General features: G+C 35.8%; 1 protein-coding gene across 6 annotated transcripts; it reads right to left on the bottom strand.

Annotated features, from left to right (window-relative positions):
* Positions 1-1330: 1330 nt before the first annotated feature.
* On the bottom strand, positions 1331-20307 carry LOC143673838 (uncharacterized). 6 transcript variants are annotated; one of them, XM_077148849.1, is made up of 8 exons: positions 20161-20275; positions 18792-18899; positions 18214-18277; positions 14351-14477; positions 10650-10745; positions 2371-5863; positions 2024-2102; positions 1331-1416 (listed from the first exon to the last, which is right to left on the bottom strand). In XM_077148849.1, the coding sequence occupies exons 2-6, from the start codon at positions 18830-18832 to the stop codon at positions 3315-3317; spliced, it is 2877 nt and encodes a 958-aa protein (XP_077004964.1). In that variant the 5' UTR covers positions 18833-18899; positions 20161-20275; the 3' UTR covers positions 1331-1416; positions 2024-2102; positions 2371-3314. The 6 variants fall into 6 exon arrangements, with proteins under 6 accessions (XP_077004964.1, XP_077004968.1, XP_077004963.1 ...); XM_077148853.1 differs by having other exon boundaries at positions 2024-5863; positions 18214-18274; positions 18787-18899; positions 20161-20307; XM_077148848.1 differs by having other exon boundaries at positions 2024-5863.
* Between the last annotated feature and the right edge of the window lie 538 nt (positions 20308-20845).

Below are 20845 nucleotides of genomic sequence, written 5' to 3'. Positions count from 1 at the left end.
ATCCTCTCTTGTTTTACTACAAGTAGCAAGAAGAAACCAGGCCACACCTTCAACACTTTGCGTGGAAATCTCCTCAACAAAATATCCAAGTTCATCGCTTACTACCCACTATCCCACTAGGATATATTCTCACAAAGTTTTCTGCCACTGTATAGCAAGTGTTGCCTTTCCTCCAGTTTCCATGAACATATCCATCATTTCCTTCAGATGCCTCATTGGAATTATCTTTCATATCTGTATTTCTGCCTGTTTCAATGGCATTCTTTGGAAAATTGGTAAAATATGATTAAACTCCACAGATTAAATCCTAACATTTCATCAATGTTAATTTCTTAATTTTGATAAGTATTCTGAGGTTATGTAAGATAATTTCTTGTTTGTCAAACACAGACTGACATATTCAGGAATAAAGGGACACTTTATCTACTACTTACTACTCTTCAATAGTTCAGGAAAAACTATGTATCTGCATCTGTCTGACTAAAAATATATATTTTACAGAGAGAAGGACAGAAAAAAACATAGTAAAATGTTTTTCTCGGGGAAAGTATACTAAGAAGAATTCTGTAATATCAATACAAATGATAATTCATTACAAAAAAATAAAGCAATCCAACTAAGTGGGAATGTTCTGGAAAAAATCAGATATTTGAACTACCCACCTAGATGAAAATATACATAGGTGATTAATTCAAACCATATGAAAAGTACCAACATAGGGGCCAGTGAATAAAGAAATTTGAAGTGTTTCATACATTCTCATAGGAGACAAATCTGACACTATGTTAAGCACTCAAAGAAACCTATATGTGCTGCTAAAAGGAGAGCTCATGAAGCACAAAACCATCTTTTACATGATACATTAATAATAATTTACTAAATTAATCAGGAAGCCTACATATCCTTCCAAATTTTCCTCAAAATTTTCACTGAACATAACTAATCACAAGCACACTCTAAAGAAATCAAAAGTAAACAGGGTGCATTTGAATAATTTCATAATTATTACTGGTAATAATTAGGACATATCCCTGCCTCATGAAGGAGAGAGATGGATTTGCCAATACAAGTGAGATGGGTTCTGAACAGCTAATCGACTGTTAAAACACTGCATCATTTTTACCAAGTAAACTCAAGAAATATTGCTGGTGACCATGATGCTAACACCAATCATCATAATGATGACAATACCTATTATATTACATTCGTTACATATGGACACTCCTCCACTTGCTTTGGATAGAATACCTTCCTGAATCCTCATAAACACCCTATGAAATGTTCATATTATTCCCACTTTGCAGAAGAATTAAGGTATGGAGTAACCTACCCAATGCTCAACCGTTATCTGGGAGTTGAGAACAGGTAGTGTATCTCCACATCCATTCTCTCAATCACTTTGTCATGCTGCTAACACTAGAAAAACAAGAACAGAGTACTCTAAATGGCTTTCTATTATAAAAATATACAATGCATGTGTTATGGAGAATAAGGAAGGAAGGAATAAGGCTACATAATCCAGATTATGTACCCAGTTCATGAGGCATATGAAGAATGTGGGAAACAAGGATACTTTCCTTACTAACACCATTATACACAGGACTCTTAAATTCAATCAGGATGTTCTTCAAACTGTGAATGTGACCTCTGTGAATGTGTATGTTTGTATGAATATATATTTATTTAAAATGCATTAGTGATGCTGGGCCAATAGAAAAGTAAACAGAAAATTCCCTTCGGCCCTTTGGAAAAGAGGCAATTCAGTAACAACAGTATGCCTTATATACACATCAGAAGGTAGCAAGAGAATGTGGTATGGCACTTTGATCTTTCAGATATTTCCTGAAAATTTTTATTTGTTATATGTGGCAAATTGTAGCTGATATCAGAACAGTTACTAAACAAAGGGCACAGAATCTTATTACAAGGATATTGAGTTCCAACACATATATCAAACAAATACCTTTTAGGGGCATGCACATACACACACTTATATAAATAGAAAACTCAAGAGAAGACTTACATACATTCAGTGCTGTTCTCTTCAGTATATTCCCTTTATTTCTTGATCTTTTTTTTAAGCTTCTTACACTAATGAATGTCTATGAATCAATATGGTTATATTTCATTAAAAGGGTTGACATTACATGTGACAGAAGCATTGCGTAGAACAATCTCTAGATAAGGGTTATTACAGTTCTCAATTTTATAAATTTTTCTCTTAGAGAAAACTATAAGAATAACGTTTCATAATTGATTGAAAACGTTCACAGTCAAAACTCAATGAACAGATAATTAAGGTTATTACATCTTTTTGGTAAAGGATTTTCTATGTATGTTGAAATGTTGGATTTCTCCCCTGATACTTACATGATTAGTAATGAATAATTTTGAATAAGAGCTTATGATCATTTAGGATGCTGTCATGGGTTTTTTCTGTGTTAATTTTCTGATATACATTGAATTTGCATATCTCACAAAAGTCATATTCATAAATTTCATTAACCTATTGTGATTATATGTCAGTATCAAGTACACCAAACCTGCAGAAGCTCAGCAGAGTACAAGCTTATTTCCTCATCACACAAAGTCCAATCATGCACTTGGAGGAGAAAACTCCATTCCAAAGTCACTCTTTGACCTTGGCCCTTCCATCTAGTACTCTTTAATCAGTATGTGTCCCATGGTTTACCAGTGGATAATTTCCTTTCCATTCTGATGAAGGACAAGGGCCAACACTGAGATTGTACGGGATGTCTTTGTTTCTCACTGACTTTTACATTCCACTAGTCAAAGATTAGTGACATGATCCCACTTAGATGAAAGAGTGGTTGGGAAATTTTGACTAGGTGTGTCAACAAGGAAAAGTGGTCAATATCTGAATATTGGAGATTATCACCATGTAAAAAATTGAGTTGCATACTAAAAGATTTTCAACATCCATTACCTATGTTCATAAAGTCTCTTTCTTGCACATTTTCTGCTGTATTGAGAAGGTTGTTTTTTGACTTAGGGTTAACATACACATTACATTCTAGGTTTTCTTGCTGAATTAATGAGTTATGTCTTCGGCAGAAAGTGTTCACATGATTATTTTCTCAGAATTTTTCTACAGTGTGAGTTTCTAAAAGGTCTACATCACTCAGAGTCTTTCCCACATTAATCATCCCTACACCTATTGAATTCTCTGATATCCAATAGGGATTGTACTCTCAAAGAGTGTTCAGATAAAATATATTTCTGTAAGTTATTTTTTGTGAAGTTCTCTGATATTTAAAGATGTAAAATTTCAGAAACTTCCAATATTTATTTATTCATAGAATTTCTTTTCTGTGGATGTTCTCAGAAGTTCTGTAAGGTGTGATTTCCAGCTCAGATAGTCCCACATTCTTTAAATGGAAATACGTAATTCCTATGTGGGCTTTCTGATGTTCTCTAAGGCTTGACTTCTGGCTGAAAGTTTTCCCACATTCATCACATTTGTAAGGTTTCTCTCCTGTGTGAGTTCTCTGGTGTACTCTGAGATTTGATTTTTGCCTGAAAGATTCTCCACACTGATTGCAATTATAGGGTTTCTCACCTGTGTGAGTTCTCTGATGTTTTCTCAGGACTGACTTCTCATTGAAAGCTTTTCCACATTCATTACATTCATATGGTTTCTCACCTGTGTGAGTTCTCTCATGTACCCTGAGATTTGATTTCTGCCTGAAAGGTTTTCCACATTCATCACATTTATAGGGCTTCTCCCCAGTGTGAGTTCTCTGATGTCTTCTGAGATATGACTTCTGGCTGAAAGATTCCCCACACTGACTACACTGATAGGGTTTCTCCCCTGTGTGAATTCTATGATGTCCTCTGAGTTGTGATTTCTGACTGAAAGCTTTCCCACACTGATTACACTGATAGGGTTTCTCCCCTGTGTGAGTTCTATGATGTTTTCTTAAGCCTGACTTCAGTTTGAAAGCTTTTCCACATTCATCACATTTAAATGGCCTTTCACCTGTGTGAGTTTTCTGATGTTTCCTTAGTCCTGAAACACGGCTGAAAGATTTTTCACATTCATTACATTCAAAGGGTTTCTCCCCTGTGTGCGTTCTCTGATGTATTATGAGGATTGACATATAGTCAAAAGATTTCCCACATTCACTGCATTCAAAGGGTTTCTCCCCTGTGTGAGTTCGCTGGTGTCTCCTTAGACCTGACCTTGCACTAAAAGCTTTCTCACATCCATCACATTTATAGGGTTTCACTCCTGTGTGAATTCCCTGATGTTTCCTTAGCACTGACTTCTCGCTGAAAGCTTTTCCACATTCATTACATTCATAGGGTTTCTCCCCTGTGTGAGTTCTATGATGCTTTCGTAGGTCTGTCTTCAGTTTGAAAGCTTTCCCACATTCATCACATTTATACGGTCTTTCTCCTGTGTGGGTTTTCTGATGTTTCCTTAGGCCTGAAATATGACTGAAAGATTTTTCACATTGATTACATTCAAAGGGTTTCTCCCCTGTATGAATTCTCTGATGTATTATGAGTATTGAATTATAGTCAAAAGATTTCCCACATTCATTGCATTCAAAGGGTTTCTCCCCTGTGTGAGTCCTGTGATGTATTCTGAGGCTTGATTTTTGACTGAAACATTCTCCACACTGATTACAATGATAGGGTTTCTCCCCCGTGTGAGTTCGTTGATGTCTTCTTAGGACTGATTTCTTGCTAAAAGCTTTTCCACATTCATTACATTCATAGGGTTTCTCTCCTCTGTGAGTTCTCTGATGTCCTCTGAGAGTTGATTTCTGCCTGAAAGATTTTCCACATTCATCACATTTATAGGGTTTCTCCCCTGTGTGAGTTCTTTGATGTATTCTTAGACATGACTTTGCACTGAAAGCTTTCTCACATCCATCACATTTATAGGGTTTCTCTCCTGCGTGCATTCTTTGATGTTTCCTTAGGTGTGACATCTCACCGAAAGTTTTTCCACATTCATGACATTGATAGGGTTTCACCCATACTTGAGTTCCCTGATATACATTGAAAACTGACTGGTAGCTGAATGTCTCTGTACATGTATTATAATCAGAGGATGTCTCTGCTGTATGAGTTCTCTGATACACTGGAAGGGCTAAATCATGGCTGAACTTGTTTCCATATTCAAAGGGTCTCACCCCCATATTAATTGTTTGATGTTCTCTAAAGTGTAATTTTTGGCTGAAAGTGTTCTCTATGTCACCTCTTTGAAGTTGAGTGATCCCACTGAAATCATTCCCATTTTCATTACCTTCATATTTATTGAGTTCGTCATGACTCTTATTCTCTGTAGAAATGTTCTGAGAGACAGTAAGAGATGTATCATATAGATTTTTCCCAAATTCATTGTATTTATGAAATTTTACATTTTTGCAGACATTCTTAGCTGAAACAAGGACAGCCTTCTCAAAGGAAGTTTTCCTACAATCATTATTTTCAAAGGCTTGCCCCAAAGTCTGAATTTTTTGATGATGAAAAATTTCATCCTTATGAGTAAGGAGTTTCACATGTTTATTATAATGAAAACAGTTCTCTCCAATATTAGTTTTACCCTCCTTAAGACTGAGGAACTTTTTCTCATTAAACTCATCAGTCTTCTCACTTGAATATTGACAGTATGGGGCCACTGAGCTTGCACTAAGGTAAGTATGTTGTGTACTGTCACAATCAGAAGGCCTTGTTCTTAAAGGAAAAATGTTTATACCCAGACTACATGGTATTCCTGAGATAATCTCTTGCTCTGTAGTCAATATTTTGTTGGTGAATAAATCTTGCCACAAATATTTGTCTTGGTTTTCTGAGCTCTTCTCTATGAATTCCTCATGGTAACAGTGTTCTAAAATGAGAAAATTAAAAATACTTTATAATGCTTAACATAGTTCTTATGGAATGGGGCTTATATACATGCTTTATTATATATTTGACTCCTTGGCTGTTGGCTTAGTCCCTCTACCCCCAAAAGTATTTCCAAATGTTTATTCCCTGTATTCCTTTTTATTTTTAAAGACAAAATAGAAAAACAACTTTCAGTAGTAAAAAAGAGAGAGGAAACTGGAAATGAATATCATATGAATTTGACATTTTAAATTACAATTCTCAAAATTAGTCCACACAGTTTCTTTGGAATTCCCTTTTTTCCATTCTGCACATCAATACCAGAATAACTTTATGAGGGCACCAAATTCCTCACACTGTAGATCATGCCTTCATTGTCCCTGTAGTGTCACCCATGAGAATAGAAACCTATAAATGGAAGTGAAAAACTGATGCGTGCAAGTCATTTTAGTATCTTCATCTATTATATCAGAGGTGTTGAATGAACCTCTCTTAACCTTCACATCTTAACTGTTATCCTATCACATCACTTATTCATTTTTCTGAAACTAGTTTTTGTCCTCCCCAATCTTTAATTTGGCTTTCCATCTAGTTTTCAACATAGTTATTAATGACTGTGAGAACATTAGGAATCATGCTTCAATTTGCTCCCAGAAAGTTTACATGTGTCCTTTATATTTATTTGTCATAAATTTCTTTTGTATATATATCACTCTGCAGTGATATATGAAGGCCTTGAGTCCAGGGATCTAAGTCCCAAAAGATAAAAAGATTTAAGAGACACGATTCTGGAAAACAAAATCTTACACTAATTGCATGCTCATTACATGTTCTGGCTACCATCCCACTACTCTACAGTATTTTTTTGCCTTAATCTTGACAGATTATCAGTGCCCACTAAATAGATCATTAACAACAATACTCTTACATTCATATTCTTTCTCTATTTACCCTACATTCCAGCTTTGGCACTACTTAATATCTAGATGCTCTTTGGAGCTATTTCTCCAAAATGTTAATTATGATAATTTTTTTAAAAACATTTTTTATGGGCGGGCCGCGGTGGCTCAGCGGGCAAGAGTGCTTGCCTGCCGTGCCGGAGGACCTCGGTTCGATTCCCGGCCCCAGCCCATGTAAAAAACAAACAAACAAACAAAATATAATAAAACAAGAAAATGTTTAAAGATGTTTCCCTTTCTTCCTTCCATCCTTCCTTCCTTCTCTGTCTTTCCTTCCCTTCCTCCCTCTCTCTTAAAAAAAAAAAAAAAAAAAAAAAAAACATTTTTTATGTCATCTCACTAAATGAAGCACCATTTATTTTAAAACCTGAAGTAGCTTTTGCCTGTATTCTGTATACTGGCTCTTTTTAAGCAACAGATATATGGAAAGAATTCATGTATCTGAGACATATGAATTTTAAACAAATAGCATCACTGAAATCAAGTTGTATCATAAAACTGATGGCATGTTCATAGTTAAAGGCAGGAGTTTCTTTTGGTTGTACCTTAAATGATAGTTTCCCTTGTTATCAGTGGTATCTTGTAACAATTTGATAGTCATCAGGATAAAGTAAAAAACTTCAATCCTATCTATATAGTTATTTCTCATGTAGTACTTTCTTTTTCTTGTCAAGGTAGCTATTTTATTACATATTTTTATTCTGAGAACCACTGTTTATCTTATAATCTATACCATGATGTGTGTATCTTAATTACTCCAATCACTTTCTTAGCCTTCTTTTAAAACATTGCCTTTAAAAATGAGATGTGACACTAAAGACGTTCTTTTAATCTATGATTTATGTATTGCAGAAGGCATTAATTCAATTGGTTTTCATTTTTATAACTTTTGGATATTGTACAACTTTCATTTGATATACTCTAATAAAATAGGTTTTTAAAAGACATCTATATATATATTCATTATTGATTTCCAAAATAGAGGGACTTTACTGTTTCCCATATTCATGTTTAATAATAACATTTCTACTTACTGGAATTTACTGAAGTTTGCCTAAAATAATGTTATGTTTTGTGAATGTTACAGTGTCATGAAAAGAAAGATTTATTCTCTGCTTAAACGTACAAAGCTTTGATAGACACATTTTATTCATTTTATAAAATAGGCCATGTATGATAACTGTGAAAGCAGTGGCCTTCAAACTTTTTATGTAAAGCTCCAGCTACTAAATGTTTTTGGCTTTGCTGATCATGTGATGTTGTTGCAGATACAACAACACACTGTATATGCCGTACAGATACATAAATGAATGCATATGGTTCTGTTCCAATAAATCTTTATCTAACAAAATAGGTAGTAGGTAGGATTTTACCTGAAGGTCACAGTTTGTTGAGCACTATTCCAGCGTCTTAGTTGTCTACTGCCTCTGGTATAAAATTAGTGTTAATATATTAAGGTCTAATCTGTCTAACGGGTTTCTGTTTCTCCTTATTTCTTGCAGTTTCATGAATCTTTATGATAAGTTATTTGGTGCATAGTTAGTCAAGACTTTTTACATCTCCTTTTTAAATTTTTTTTTTTTTAGCATTATCAAAATGTCCTCCTTCTTATTCCTGCAAAGGAGAAATTAAGCCTAATGATAATTATGCCTAAGAGTCAGCCCCAGAGAACCTCTTTTGTTGCTCAGATGTGGCCTAAGTTAACTTGGCAGGTGAACTCACTGTCCAAGCCCCTACGTGTGACATGATTGCCAAGAGTGTAAATCTCCCTGGCAACGTGGGACCTTACTCCCGGGGATGAGCCAGGACCTGGCATCATGGGATTGAGAAAGGCTTCCTGACAAGAAAGGGGGAGGCAAAATAAAATCTCAGTGGCTGAGAGATATCAAACAGAGTCAAGATGTTATCCTGGCATTTCTCACGCATTATACAGATATGCCTTTTTGGTTTATGGTGTATGGGAGTGGCTGGAAGGAAGCACCTGAAACTGCTGAACTGTATTCCAGTAGCTTTGATTCTTGAGGAGGACTACATAACTATATAGCTTTTATGACATGACTGTGTGATTGTGAAAACCTTGTGTCTGATGCTCCTTTTAACGAGGGTATGGACACATGAGTAAAAAAGTAAGAATAAAAAATAAATTAATGGGGGGGGCCACAGAGGCTCAGCAGGCAGAGTTCTTGTCTGCCATGCTGGAGACCTGGGCTGGATTCCCGGTACCTGTCCATGCAAAAATAAAAAATAAAAAATTGATTAATTAATAATAAGGGGAGATAAAGGGTAAAAATGGAGTTGAGTAAAATACTGTTGGTCAATGAGAGGGAAGGGTAAGGGGTATGGAATGCATGAGTTCCTTTTCTTTTCTTTTGATTTATTTTTTTGCAGTGATGCAAATGTTCTAAGAATGATCATGGTGAAGAATACACAACTATGTGATGATACTGTGAACCACTGATTATATAACATGGCTGGACTGTATATGTGTGGAGAGTTCTCAAAAAATATATATTTTTAAATGCCCTTATCTATTTTTTAACTGGAATTGAACCTGAAGTAGAAGTTGGATAAATAAACCCTGAATTATTTCTGTTTACTGACTTAATAATATATAAGCGTATTTCAACCTTCCCAAATTACGTTATGCGTGTATTTCTTTGATATAATCTGATAGCATTTTCTCTTAATAAGTGACTTTAATGCATTTCCTAGTTGATATGGCAGATACGTTTGTCATAATTTATGTTATACTGTGTTTGCAAACTTTGGCACAGAAAATATACCAGGCTTGTGACTAATATTCTTAGAAAGGCCAACTTGCTAGGTTGGTCCTTGGCTGGCATCTGGGAACTTAAATTTCAGAAGGGTTCGTAACACTGCCAGAACTGATAAGAGTGGCTCACTGTACCAAAACTATTTGTACAAACAATGTAATCTATGCTGATGGCCTGCTTTCCTCCTGGGAATGTGGAATTTTGGTAGATGCTAGATATATAGAGGTTGTCAGTATGACCAGACCCAAACCTTGGGCCCCGAACTCTACTGAGTGTCCATGGGTGACTATATTACACATATATTGCAAGTTGTTATGGGGTAATTATGCACATCTTGTGACTCTACTGGTAGAGTATTCTTGGAAATTTCTGCCTAGTTAGTTTATTCTGAACTTCACCTGATGTACCTTTTTCATTGCTGATTTTGCTTTCTACCCTTCCACTGTAATAGATCTTGGCCATGACTATGACCTATATCTGGAGTTCTGTTGATTTTTCCTTGTGAATCATCAATTTTAGGGTGGTTCTGGGAAACCCTGATATAGCTCTACTAAAAAGCCTTTGTTATGGAAAGTGTATTTATCTTCTAATAATTAAGAAACTTGTATTCTGCTATAATAGTTATCCTTGTAATTACATTATTATGCAATTTCTCACTTACCTATTTATTTAGACAGTATCTAGTAATTACCTATTACATAACAAGTTTGTTTCCGCTTTCTCTTGCCAATCTTTAAAACTCCCAATTTTAGTTGCTTTAATAATATTTCTTAGTTTTTATCTTTTTATGTTAAGTATATACCCATCACTTAAATTTTTAGCTTTAAATGATAAATTTGGCTCTAATATTTTCAAGATGGGAAATCAAAATGATTGTATCCCATACTTTTTGTTATATCTTCCCCTTCCACATTTTATTACTTTAATCCTAAAATTCCAAACAGAGGCCTCTACAAAAAGAGTGCTGAAAAATATTTCAAACTGTTCACTTGTAACTGATCCCTCTGGATATAATTTCCTTGGATGACTTCTGCTTCTACTTAAAATATCTCACCTGTGTAGCTCCTGTTTAGAAATCCTTCCTCTAATAACCATGGGTCTTCGCCTTGTTCCAATGTCAAGATCAGTTCTGGTTTTGTAAAGCAATACCCTGTAAATGGGAAATGATTTAGAACTTGAGTGAACTACATGGGCTTCACCGCTTCTGAATGTGAAGGAAAACACAGCTTCGGAAATGCATGTTCAACATGCTCATTTCACCCTTTAGGGAGAGAAGTGATGCAGAAAACATTTTCTTCTGCTCAAAAAGGACAAATCTCTTTAAACCCCTCTATCACAAACCTAAATAATACTAAATTCACAAAGAGACCTACAGGTTAGATTTAAAGAAGGGATTTCATGGGGATGTCCATTTCTGGACATGCGAAGGAAAAAGAACTGAAAAAATATACAAAATAAATGAAAGAATAATTTTTGGACACTGGAGAAAAAGCAGTATAAAACAGGGATTCTTGACAATAGGGAAACAACAAATAAAGAGAGCCTTATGATTATCACAGATTACAGTCTAGTTTCCAACATGCAGCACTCTAGAAGGGGCTACCAAAATGGATTCTGGCAGTCGCAGTAAGTTGATGAGACAGAACTGGAGGTTCAGGAGAGCCATGGGAGCTAGAAGTGTGAGGTAATATACCAAAGCAGAAAGTGTTGTCCTGAGAGAGTCAATCTTAGAGAGTGGTAAAAGTCCTTCCTTTTTAGTTTACATGAATGTAAGAAAAGTACCCAAGTTTAGGGAAAGAACTGCTGCAGAGGATTGTGAAAAAGTATGAGACCACACACAGAAATGGGATGCTTCTGTTCCCACCAGCCATTGACGAAAAGCCTCCTAACTGGGTAGAACAAACAGGAGAGAATTGCCCTAGGGGAAAGAAAAATTAGCGCTAGGCTAAAATAAGCTCTGAATTAAACATAACCAAACTTAAAAGCAAAACTTGAAAGGATCAAAGTAATTCCAAGTAACTTCATTGCATTGCAGAAATGGCCCCCAACTACTGAAAAGAATAACACAAATTCTGGCACCCAACAATAGAAAAATTCACAAACATCCAACAAAAAATTACAAGGTAGCATTAGAAGAAAGATATATGACTCTTTACAAGGACAAAAATCAACCAATCAACAGAATGAGAAATGACACACAGGATAAAATCAGCAGTTGGTCATTAAACAGCTATCATATTCCATATTTTCAAGAAAACAGAGAAAGCCATGAATACACTGAGAAGAGAAATACAAGTTATAAAAGGGTCCAAATTTAAATTCCAGAAATAAAAATAAAAATCAGAAATACAAAAGCAAATAAAACAACCAATGAACAAGAAAACACTGGACAGAATTAATAACAGTAGATACACATACAAGGAAAGATTACTAGCATTAGGAGAATGGAGACTTTATGAACAGAAAATCTGTGATTTGGGGAATAACTGAAAGCAGTTCAACATATTTATACTTAGGATTCCAGAAGAATAAAAGAAGGAGGATGGAAGAAAATATTGTAAGAAATAGCAGGTGAAATGTTCTAACTTTGATGATGCATACAAACCCACAGATCTAAGAACCTAAATGAATTCCAAGCAGAAGAAACATTAGAAAAATCATGCTAAAGTACATTATAATGAGATTGTTAAAAGTTGGTGATAAAGAGAAAACCTTAGGCAGACATAAAGCAGACATAATACGGAGAGAGGAACATAGATAAAATGAAAGCCAATGTCTTATCAGAAAATTATGCAAGCCAGAAGACAATGAAGTAACACTTTTAAAAACAGAAAGTGAAAAAACAGCCTGGAATTGTATACCTAGCAAATATAAGCTGTTTTTACACAACTACCTGATGTCTACAGAAATTCACTTTAATTATAAAGACAGAGAAGTTACAAATAAAAGTAAAAGGAAAGAAACTGATATCACACAAACACTAATAAATCAAAAGTTTGAGTGGCTATATTAACACCTGACAAGGTCAGATAATACATATTGTTTAATACAAAAAATAATGACAATACCAATTACTATCAAGGACAGAGTACAACCAGATCTCTCATACACTGCTGATGCAAATAGAAAATGGTACAGTCATTCTGGATAACAGCTTGGCAATTTCTTCTAAAACTAAACATATACTTACCATTCAATCAAACAATATACTCCTGGGTATTTATACCACTGAAATGAAAATTGCTTCCTGCACCAAAACCTATTCATGAATGTTCACAGCAGCATTATTTGTAATAACCAAAAAGTGAAATAAACAAAACTTCCTTCAATATATGAATGACTAAGGAACTTATTAAAAATGCATACAATGGAATATGATGCAGCAATAAAAGGAATGAACTTTTGATACAAATGACAAATTGGATGAATCTCAAAAGCATTATGCTGAGTGAAACAGCTAATCTCAACACATCAAATGACGTGTGACTCCATTTATATAACATCTTGAAATGACAAATTTAGAGATGGAAAACAGATTGGCATGTCTGGACATCAGGCCTGGTAGGAGGGAGGAGGCAGGTGTGATCATAAAGGGTAGCAAAAGAGCTACCGCTGTGGTGATAGAGTAGTTCTGTACCTTGACTGCGTTTGTAGTCACACAAAACCATGTGAGTGATAAAATGGGTGGAACTATGCACATTCATGGTGCAAATGTCAGTTAATTGGTATGCATATTGTATCATAGTAAGTAAGATGTAAACTTGGGTGAAACGTGGTGAAGAATATAATTTTGACTAATTCCTGTGACTTTATAATCATTTAATACAAAAAGAAATTAGTAAAAGTATTTGCAAAAAACAAAAAAAACCCACCCTTTAAGAAAATAAAACATCAAACCAAAGACAGACAAAAATTTGCAAAACATACTTGAGAAAGTTCTAAGATCTTTAAGCTCAACCAGACAATAGAAGAAAAAACTAAAAAAAAAAAATTTGTCATTAAGGAGTGCAAATTAAAACTCAGTAAGATACAAACAGAGCAGTTAAAAAAATAATTAAACTTACCAAACCAAACATTGGTAACCAAAAAGCAATAAGAACTCTAATATGTTGCTAATGAGTAAGAAAAATAGCACAGCCACTTTGAAAACATTTGGCATTTTTGTGTAAAGTTACATATGAAAAGAGCCAGAAAGCCTACTCTTAGGTATTTACACAAGACACATGAAAAGAGATAGTGACATATAGGTCTGTAGTCAAATGTTCATAATAATATTATTCATAATAACCTCAAAGTGGAAAAAAACATGTCTATTGATTGATAAATAGTTTATGTGTACAAAGGAATACTACTCAGTATAAAAAGAATAAACTACTGAAATACACAAAACACATAATAAGCATCCCCAAAGTATTCTAAGTGTGAAAATCCATACACAAGACAGTATATACTTTATAATTCCACTTACACAAAATTCAAGAAAAGGTGAAATTGTTGCAGTAGAAAGCAAATTAGTGATTACAGGGGGCCGGGAAGGTAGGGAGGGACGAAGAGGATTCATGGCAAAGAGCTAAGAGAACTCTTTTTGGGTGGTAGCAATCAACTATATATGTTTCTCAAAATGCAATGGACCAGTACACTGGAAAGTAATGAATTTTATTTTCTGTTAAATACACCTCAGCAAACATGATTAAAAGAAAAAAAGCAAAACCAGAAATGCACTTGACAGTGGGTTACATATTAGGATGTGCTCACCCACTGAGACGAGGTGGCTGTAGTTCTCCAGCATCACATCTCTGTACAGGGTCCTCTGGGCAGGGCCCAGGAGCTGCCATTCCTCCTGGGTGAACTCCACAGCTACGTCCTTGAATGACACTGAGGCCTGTAACAGCACATTTCTGTTCAATCTGAAGGGTCCAGAAACAGGTGACATGGGAAATACCTTAGGAAATTGACTCTTAGCATGTTTACTGGAGAGTTTCAAAGAAAATGCTTTAAAGGATGCCTAGGATGGTCCTAACTATAGGAAATCTTGATGAGCAAAGTCTTTATATAAGGTCAGAAGAAACGCTTCAGGGGCTCTGGGTACAGATAAGGAAGACAAAGAGAGAAGCACAAGGCAACTTTTCGTATTTAATATGTGATGATGCTTCTGTATGTTGATATCACAGAATAAAGTCTCATTTTCTAATTTTTTACTGCTGGGATATAGATAATGATTTTTATTTTTTGCACAATGTAATAGATTTTATTCATACACATGTATACAGTAATATGCCTGGTACTACTCACTACTTAATTCTAAATTAATTTAATGAGAACACCATAATTGCATAGAATGAAGTGACAGTATAATATAAAATATCTGTGTGGGCCTATTACCTTTAATAATAACAATACAGTTGCAATTTATTACATGCTTCCTACATATCGGGAAATGATTTTTAAAAAAATAATGACCTATATAAAGCTACTTGCTAAACTTGACTCATTAATTCTATTAATTTACCTGCAAATTCTTCTGGATTTTGTACAAATACAATCGTATAAGGTTTAAAAAATGGGATTTGTATTTCTCCCTTTCTAATTTGTGTATCTTTTTCTTCTTTATATCCCTCATTGAAATTTCCAGTAGTATATTTTGATACAGAGTAAGTCTTATGTATTATGTTATAACATATAAATGTTACTATAATAGGTTATTTTTAGATATCATATATCAGATAAAAAGATCCTTTCTATTCACAGTATGTCAGGAAATCTCATCATAAGTGGGTTATTATATATTCTGAAATTCATTTATAACATAAAATCATATGAATATATGATTTCTCTCCTGTACTGTTACTGTAATGAATAACATTGACTTCTGATTAATTCAACCCTACATACCTTGAGTATAAGTAACTTTGTGATTATACGTCATCCTTTTAAAATATGGATTGATTCATTTTTCTTATGGCTCAAAAATGGATATGAAAAACTAGATAGGCATATCTAGCCAGAAAGGGCTGAAAAACATCAAATATCATAGAGCCAATGTACTGGATATTGAAATGTTTTAAATAGGCTTAATAATTAAAACAGTGTGGTCTTTGTACATGATGCTGTGGACTGACCTAGGCAAGAGAAGAGAAAGTAAGAAACAGACATAAATACATTTGATTTCCTAGTTATACAGGTAGTAGATCAACTAAGTGGAGAAAGGCTGAATGTCAATGTCATAGAGATAATCTGATGGCCTTTTGGGAAGATGAAAGTTGGGGCTATACCTCATATTACAGACAGGACAAAATTCAAACATATGAAAGTTCTGAATCTAAAAATACAATCCATCACATCTTTACAGTGTTACAGTGGAAAATGTCCACCTATAATTAAAAATCCAGGAATAATCAAAGTAAAAGAAAAAACTTGCTAAATTAAAACATAAAGTTAAAATTATTTATGGCGGCAGGCCATGGTGGCTCAGCAGGTAAGAATGCTTGCCTGCCATGCCCGAGGACCTGGGTTCGTTTCCTGGTGCCTGCCCATGTAAAAAAAAAAAAAAAAAATTTATTTATGGCAAAAAAATCATAAGGCAAAAGTACAAAATGGCAAACTGTAAGAAAACTGGGTAATTTATATCACAGAATAGGGCTATATAGACATACTGGATACTATAAGTAAAAGATCAGCATATCAACAGGAAAACAGGTAAGGGATACAGAGTTCAATGAAAAGAAATACAAATGAGCTACAAACAAAAAAAAGATGTTCCACCTCACTCATGAGAAGCTGAAAGCTTAAAACATTGAATAGAGTCATCATGTTTTATCACACTGGTAAAAACTCAAAAAGTTTGACAGCACATTCTCTATTTGCAAGACTGCGGGCAACAAGGCGTTCTTATCCTATCGACTCTACCTTCAAAATATGACCACTTTTGAAGTACCACATCTGCTAAAACCCTTAAGAGCATCATTTCTTACTAGGATTACTGAACTAGGCTCCTATATAGTTTCTGCTTCCACCACTACTCCACTGAAGTCTATCCTAAAACAACAGATTTATTCCTTTATATGTCAAAACTGTCCTTCCTCAGCGTAAAACCCTCTGTTAGTTATTTAAACAAATGGAGAGAGACGCGGTGTTCATGACCTGGAAGACTCAAAAGATATTACGCAATCAAAATTAAAATCTCAGCAGGCTTTTCTGAAATAGACAAAGTTATTTTTAAAAATTTATATAAAGAAACCAAGGAACCAGAATATTCAAAACAATTTTTGATAAAGAAGAAGTTGAAAGACACATTACCTCAGTTCAAGACCTACTGTACAGAGATACTGAGACAGTCGGATATTAGCAAAAGGATAAGCCCAAATCCATCATGTACACAGAGTCCAGAGAGACACTTCATACACAGAACACCCTGAACAGAGGTGCCAATACAGTCCAATGGAGAAAGTATATTCTTCTCAACAAATGTGGTGACATGCAGCTGTGCAGAGACGGGAAACACAAATATGGTGTGTGCATGTTTCTTCTACTAAAATAGTTGGAGAACTTTGTCAGCACAAAACGCTAAGACTCAAGTTTCAGATTTGGTCAAGCAGAACATATACTCTCTTTTCTGATCAGTAGCCTCAATACTAAAATAAAATTTAAAACTACATTAAAAAATGTAGTTACTCTCGGGCAGGCAATAGTGGCTCAGTGGTAGAGTTCTTGCCTGCCATGCTAGAGACCTGGGTTTGATAACCAGTGCCTGCCCATGTCAAAAAAAAAAAAATGTAGTTACTCATAAAACAACAGGTAGATTCTAAACTCTGAAGAGAATATTATGAATAAGCTTATGAAAATACATTTTAAGATGTAAGTAAACAAGCTATTTTCTATGAAAATGTAAGGACAAAAATTGAATGGAGAAAAAAATAGAAAGTCAGGATAGATACATTAGTACTTCATAAATTAACTCAATAATTAAAATCTGTACACAAAAAGTCACCATAAGGCCCAGTTTTATAGGTGAGTTTCAAAAATATCTACAGGAACCAGCCAATTTTCTCACTAAAATTACTAGAAAGGAAGAGAAAGCAGAAGGGGTCCCATTCCCTTTTGAGAATATAGCCGTGTTAACATAATTAGACAGAAAAAGAAGAAAATTATAGTCTAATCTAAGTTGGGAATACAGAGGTAAAAATCCTAAATACAGTGCTGGCAAAATAACAATGACAATGACAACACAAAAATCCTTAGGAATATATGTAAGAAAAACACACCACACTTATTAGAAAGCAGGGTATAGAATTTAAAGAGTACATTTCCTTTAGAAGATATATAATATTATTCACAATATTTGGAGTTAAAAATTGTGACTTTTTTTCAATAAATACACAAAAAGTACTTAATATAATTCAATGCAAATTCAAGACTAACATGACATCTTAGCAAACAGGTACCTGGAGGGAAGCTACTTGTACTTGCACAGGTTACCTACCAAGAGCTGACAGCAAACGTCAGTGCTAATGAGGAAATCTTACCTCAAGACTGATGATCTAGTTCTGGTTTTCCTAGTCCAATTAATGTATGCTCATAAATCCAAACAATATGAAGTGGGGAATGAATAAACAGCTCACCTGATATTTTTTCATTTTCTGCAACTCTCGGGAAAATGCGGAGATCTGTGATGGGCCAGCTGTACGGACAGAAATGGAACAAAGGATCACAAGATCTGCTTAGCCTTATAGATCCTACCTTCACCTACTAAAAATCTGAAACTCTAGCTTGGGAGCAGCCTTCCTACAGGAAGAGGGCTCTTTGGACACTGAGGGGAACAATGTTGAGGTGACAGTATCTGTCCATGTGCAACTCTGAAATGATTATGGAGCTTTAAACCTGCAGTTTTCCATTAGATAAATAAAATATTTTCTCAATCAATTTAATAATAATGTGCGTCCTTCTGACACAAACACAAAGAAATATCATTAAAAGAAGATTAGTTGAATTACAGAATACCAAAGGTAAAACACTATTCTTTCATTAGGCTGTAGCCTTTATTTTATCAGCAATATTGCTTACCCCTTGACATAAAGTCGACAGAAAGTAGATTAAAGAAATGAAGATTTAAGACAAGCATTTTAAATTATTTGTTTTAACTGTGTTAAAATTTCTCAAAAGGCCCTTTTGATAAGATGTTTGTAATGACTTATCTGTAAGAGAGTGAACTCCACTGTGTTTTCCTCCTGGCTCTTCCATAAACAAAATGAATGTCCCTGGATGATTTACTGAGTTTTCTTGGCAATTCTGTCTCTCCACCTAGGTTCTAAAGAGAGGTGAAAAAGTCAGAGGAGCATTCCCTTCCAGGTAAGATTTCAGTTTCCAGATAGATTCCTGGATAGATTCCTATCTCACAAGGGCTATTTGTCCAAAGCATCTGGGACTTGGACCTAGGGGACAAATTCATTTTAGGGCCCAAAACCTTACTCTTGGAACTCAGTATAAGATTTAAAACACTGATAGCCTGTTAGTGTAGGCAGGTCCAGGAACTTTATCTGACCCAAGGAATCTGAAGAAACACTAGAAATCCCAGAACGCATTTACTATATGGTGGGTTGCCATCTACATTCAGTTCATATAATATTACCAGAGATCTGGGAACAGGTCACTTTGGTAAGTGCTGTGAAGGCTGTAATTCTTTGTTTTAGGAAGCTATGATATAAGAAAGATACTTTGAATCCACCAACTTGACCCTTATTTTTTTTTCTGCTTGTTTTGTATTCTGTACGGTGGGGGTCACATTTCACTCTTTTTCCACGTGACTTTCCCATTATTGCAGCATCATTTGTTGATTTTTTTTTTTTTTTTTTTTTTTGGTGGTAGTGGGGGTGGGGGGATGGGGGTGAAGTGCATGGGCCGTGAATCGAACCAGGGTGTCTCCTGCTTGGCAGGCGAGAATTCTAACACTGAACTACCGACTGACTCTCACTGCACACTCCCGACTCTCATTGTTTTTTAAGTGCACAATTAAACCACTATCATACACTGTCTGTGAAGTTTAGACGAGCCACCTAATAAAATAGCAAAGAATCTTCTAAACATAAAAGCAATTATCACTCATTGTTTTGTAAACCTAAATAATTACAGGTGACACTTATTTTTCAAACCCACGTCCTGAAGCAGTCACTATTAATAACCTTATTTTCTGATGCGTGAGCTGACTTATCTCGTCCCTGATGACAGCTGACAGACCTGGAATTTACTCCGCTATTTCTCGCTCCAGAGCCCTAAGCCCAGTTTCTGCTGTCATGTTCACAGAAACTTTATCAACCCACACTGAACTCCCGCCTCTGGGACGGCCACAAGGACCCCGCACACTCTCACCGCCCCGAGCAGCTTTCCCTGAGGAGGACTCAGCAGGAGAGCCCACGGGACCGGCATTCGCCCACACTGGCCTTCCCCCGCCCAAGGGCCGGCCGGGCGGGCGGGCGGGCAGCGGGTGCGGGACGCAGCGGCTCGCCCCTGGACTCCCATTCTGGCTCCCCGGACGCAAGCCCGCCCCTCCCGGCTGGCCCCACTGTTCTCACCCCGCGTCGCTTAGGGTCACTGCAAGTGGACTCTGGGGTCGAAAGAGGTTTCCCAGGAGGCCTTGGTGGGCGGAAGGAGGAAACGGAGCCACGACGGCTGAAGCGCAGCCGTAACCGAAAATTTCGTTCCCGTCGTGCTGCGCGGTGGGGCAGTTCCGGTCCAGACTACATTTCCCACAAGCCCCCGCGTCTCCGCCATGGGGAGTCTGCGATGGCGTTTCCGCGCTTCGGGAGGTTGGAGGTCGGTGCTGGTTTCCCTGCCCAGGCTCGCGCAGAGCCCAGAGTCAGCTTGAACTGGACTGTCCGAGGCAACGCGTGGCCCGGATCGGATCCCAGTGAAAACCACTTTCTTTAGAAGATATTTGGCCAAAATCGTGGAAACTTCAAATGAACAGAATATTAAAATATTAAGAAAAACTGTATTACTATACTTAAATTTGGGGAAAAAATGGGAACTGTGTAAGAAAGGCATGGCTACTGAATTATTTAGGATTCAAATTATTTTATGAAGTAAACTCACTTCGTCTATCCTATCCAGTAATGTCCCCCTTTGCATTTCTGATTTTTGTTATTTGGTCCTCTTTTTATCTTAACTGGTCTAGCTAATGGTTCGTCCATTTTATTAATCTTTTGAAAAACTACCTTTTAGTTCGGTAGACTTCTTCTGTTTTATAATCTCTATTTC

This window comes from Tamandua tetradactyla, chromosome 2, assembly GCF_023851605.1.
Source record: "Tamandua tetradactyla isolate mTamTet1 chromosome 2, mTamTet1.pri, whole genome shotgun sequence".
Taxonomy (NCBI): domain Eukaryota; kingdom Metazoa; phylum Chordata; class Mammalia; order Pilosa; family Myrmecophagidae; genus Tamandua; species Tamandua tetradactyla.
Note: the sequence above shows the minus strand (reverse complement) of the source record. Positions and strands in the feature narration are given on the sequence as shown.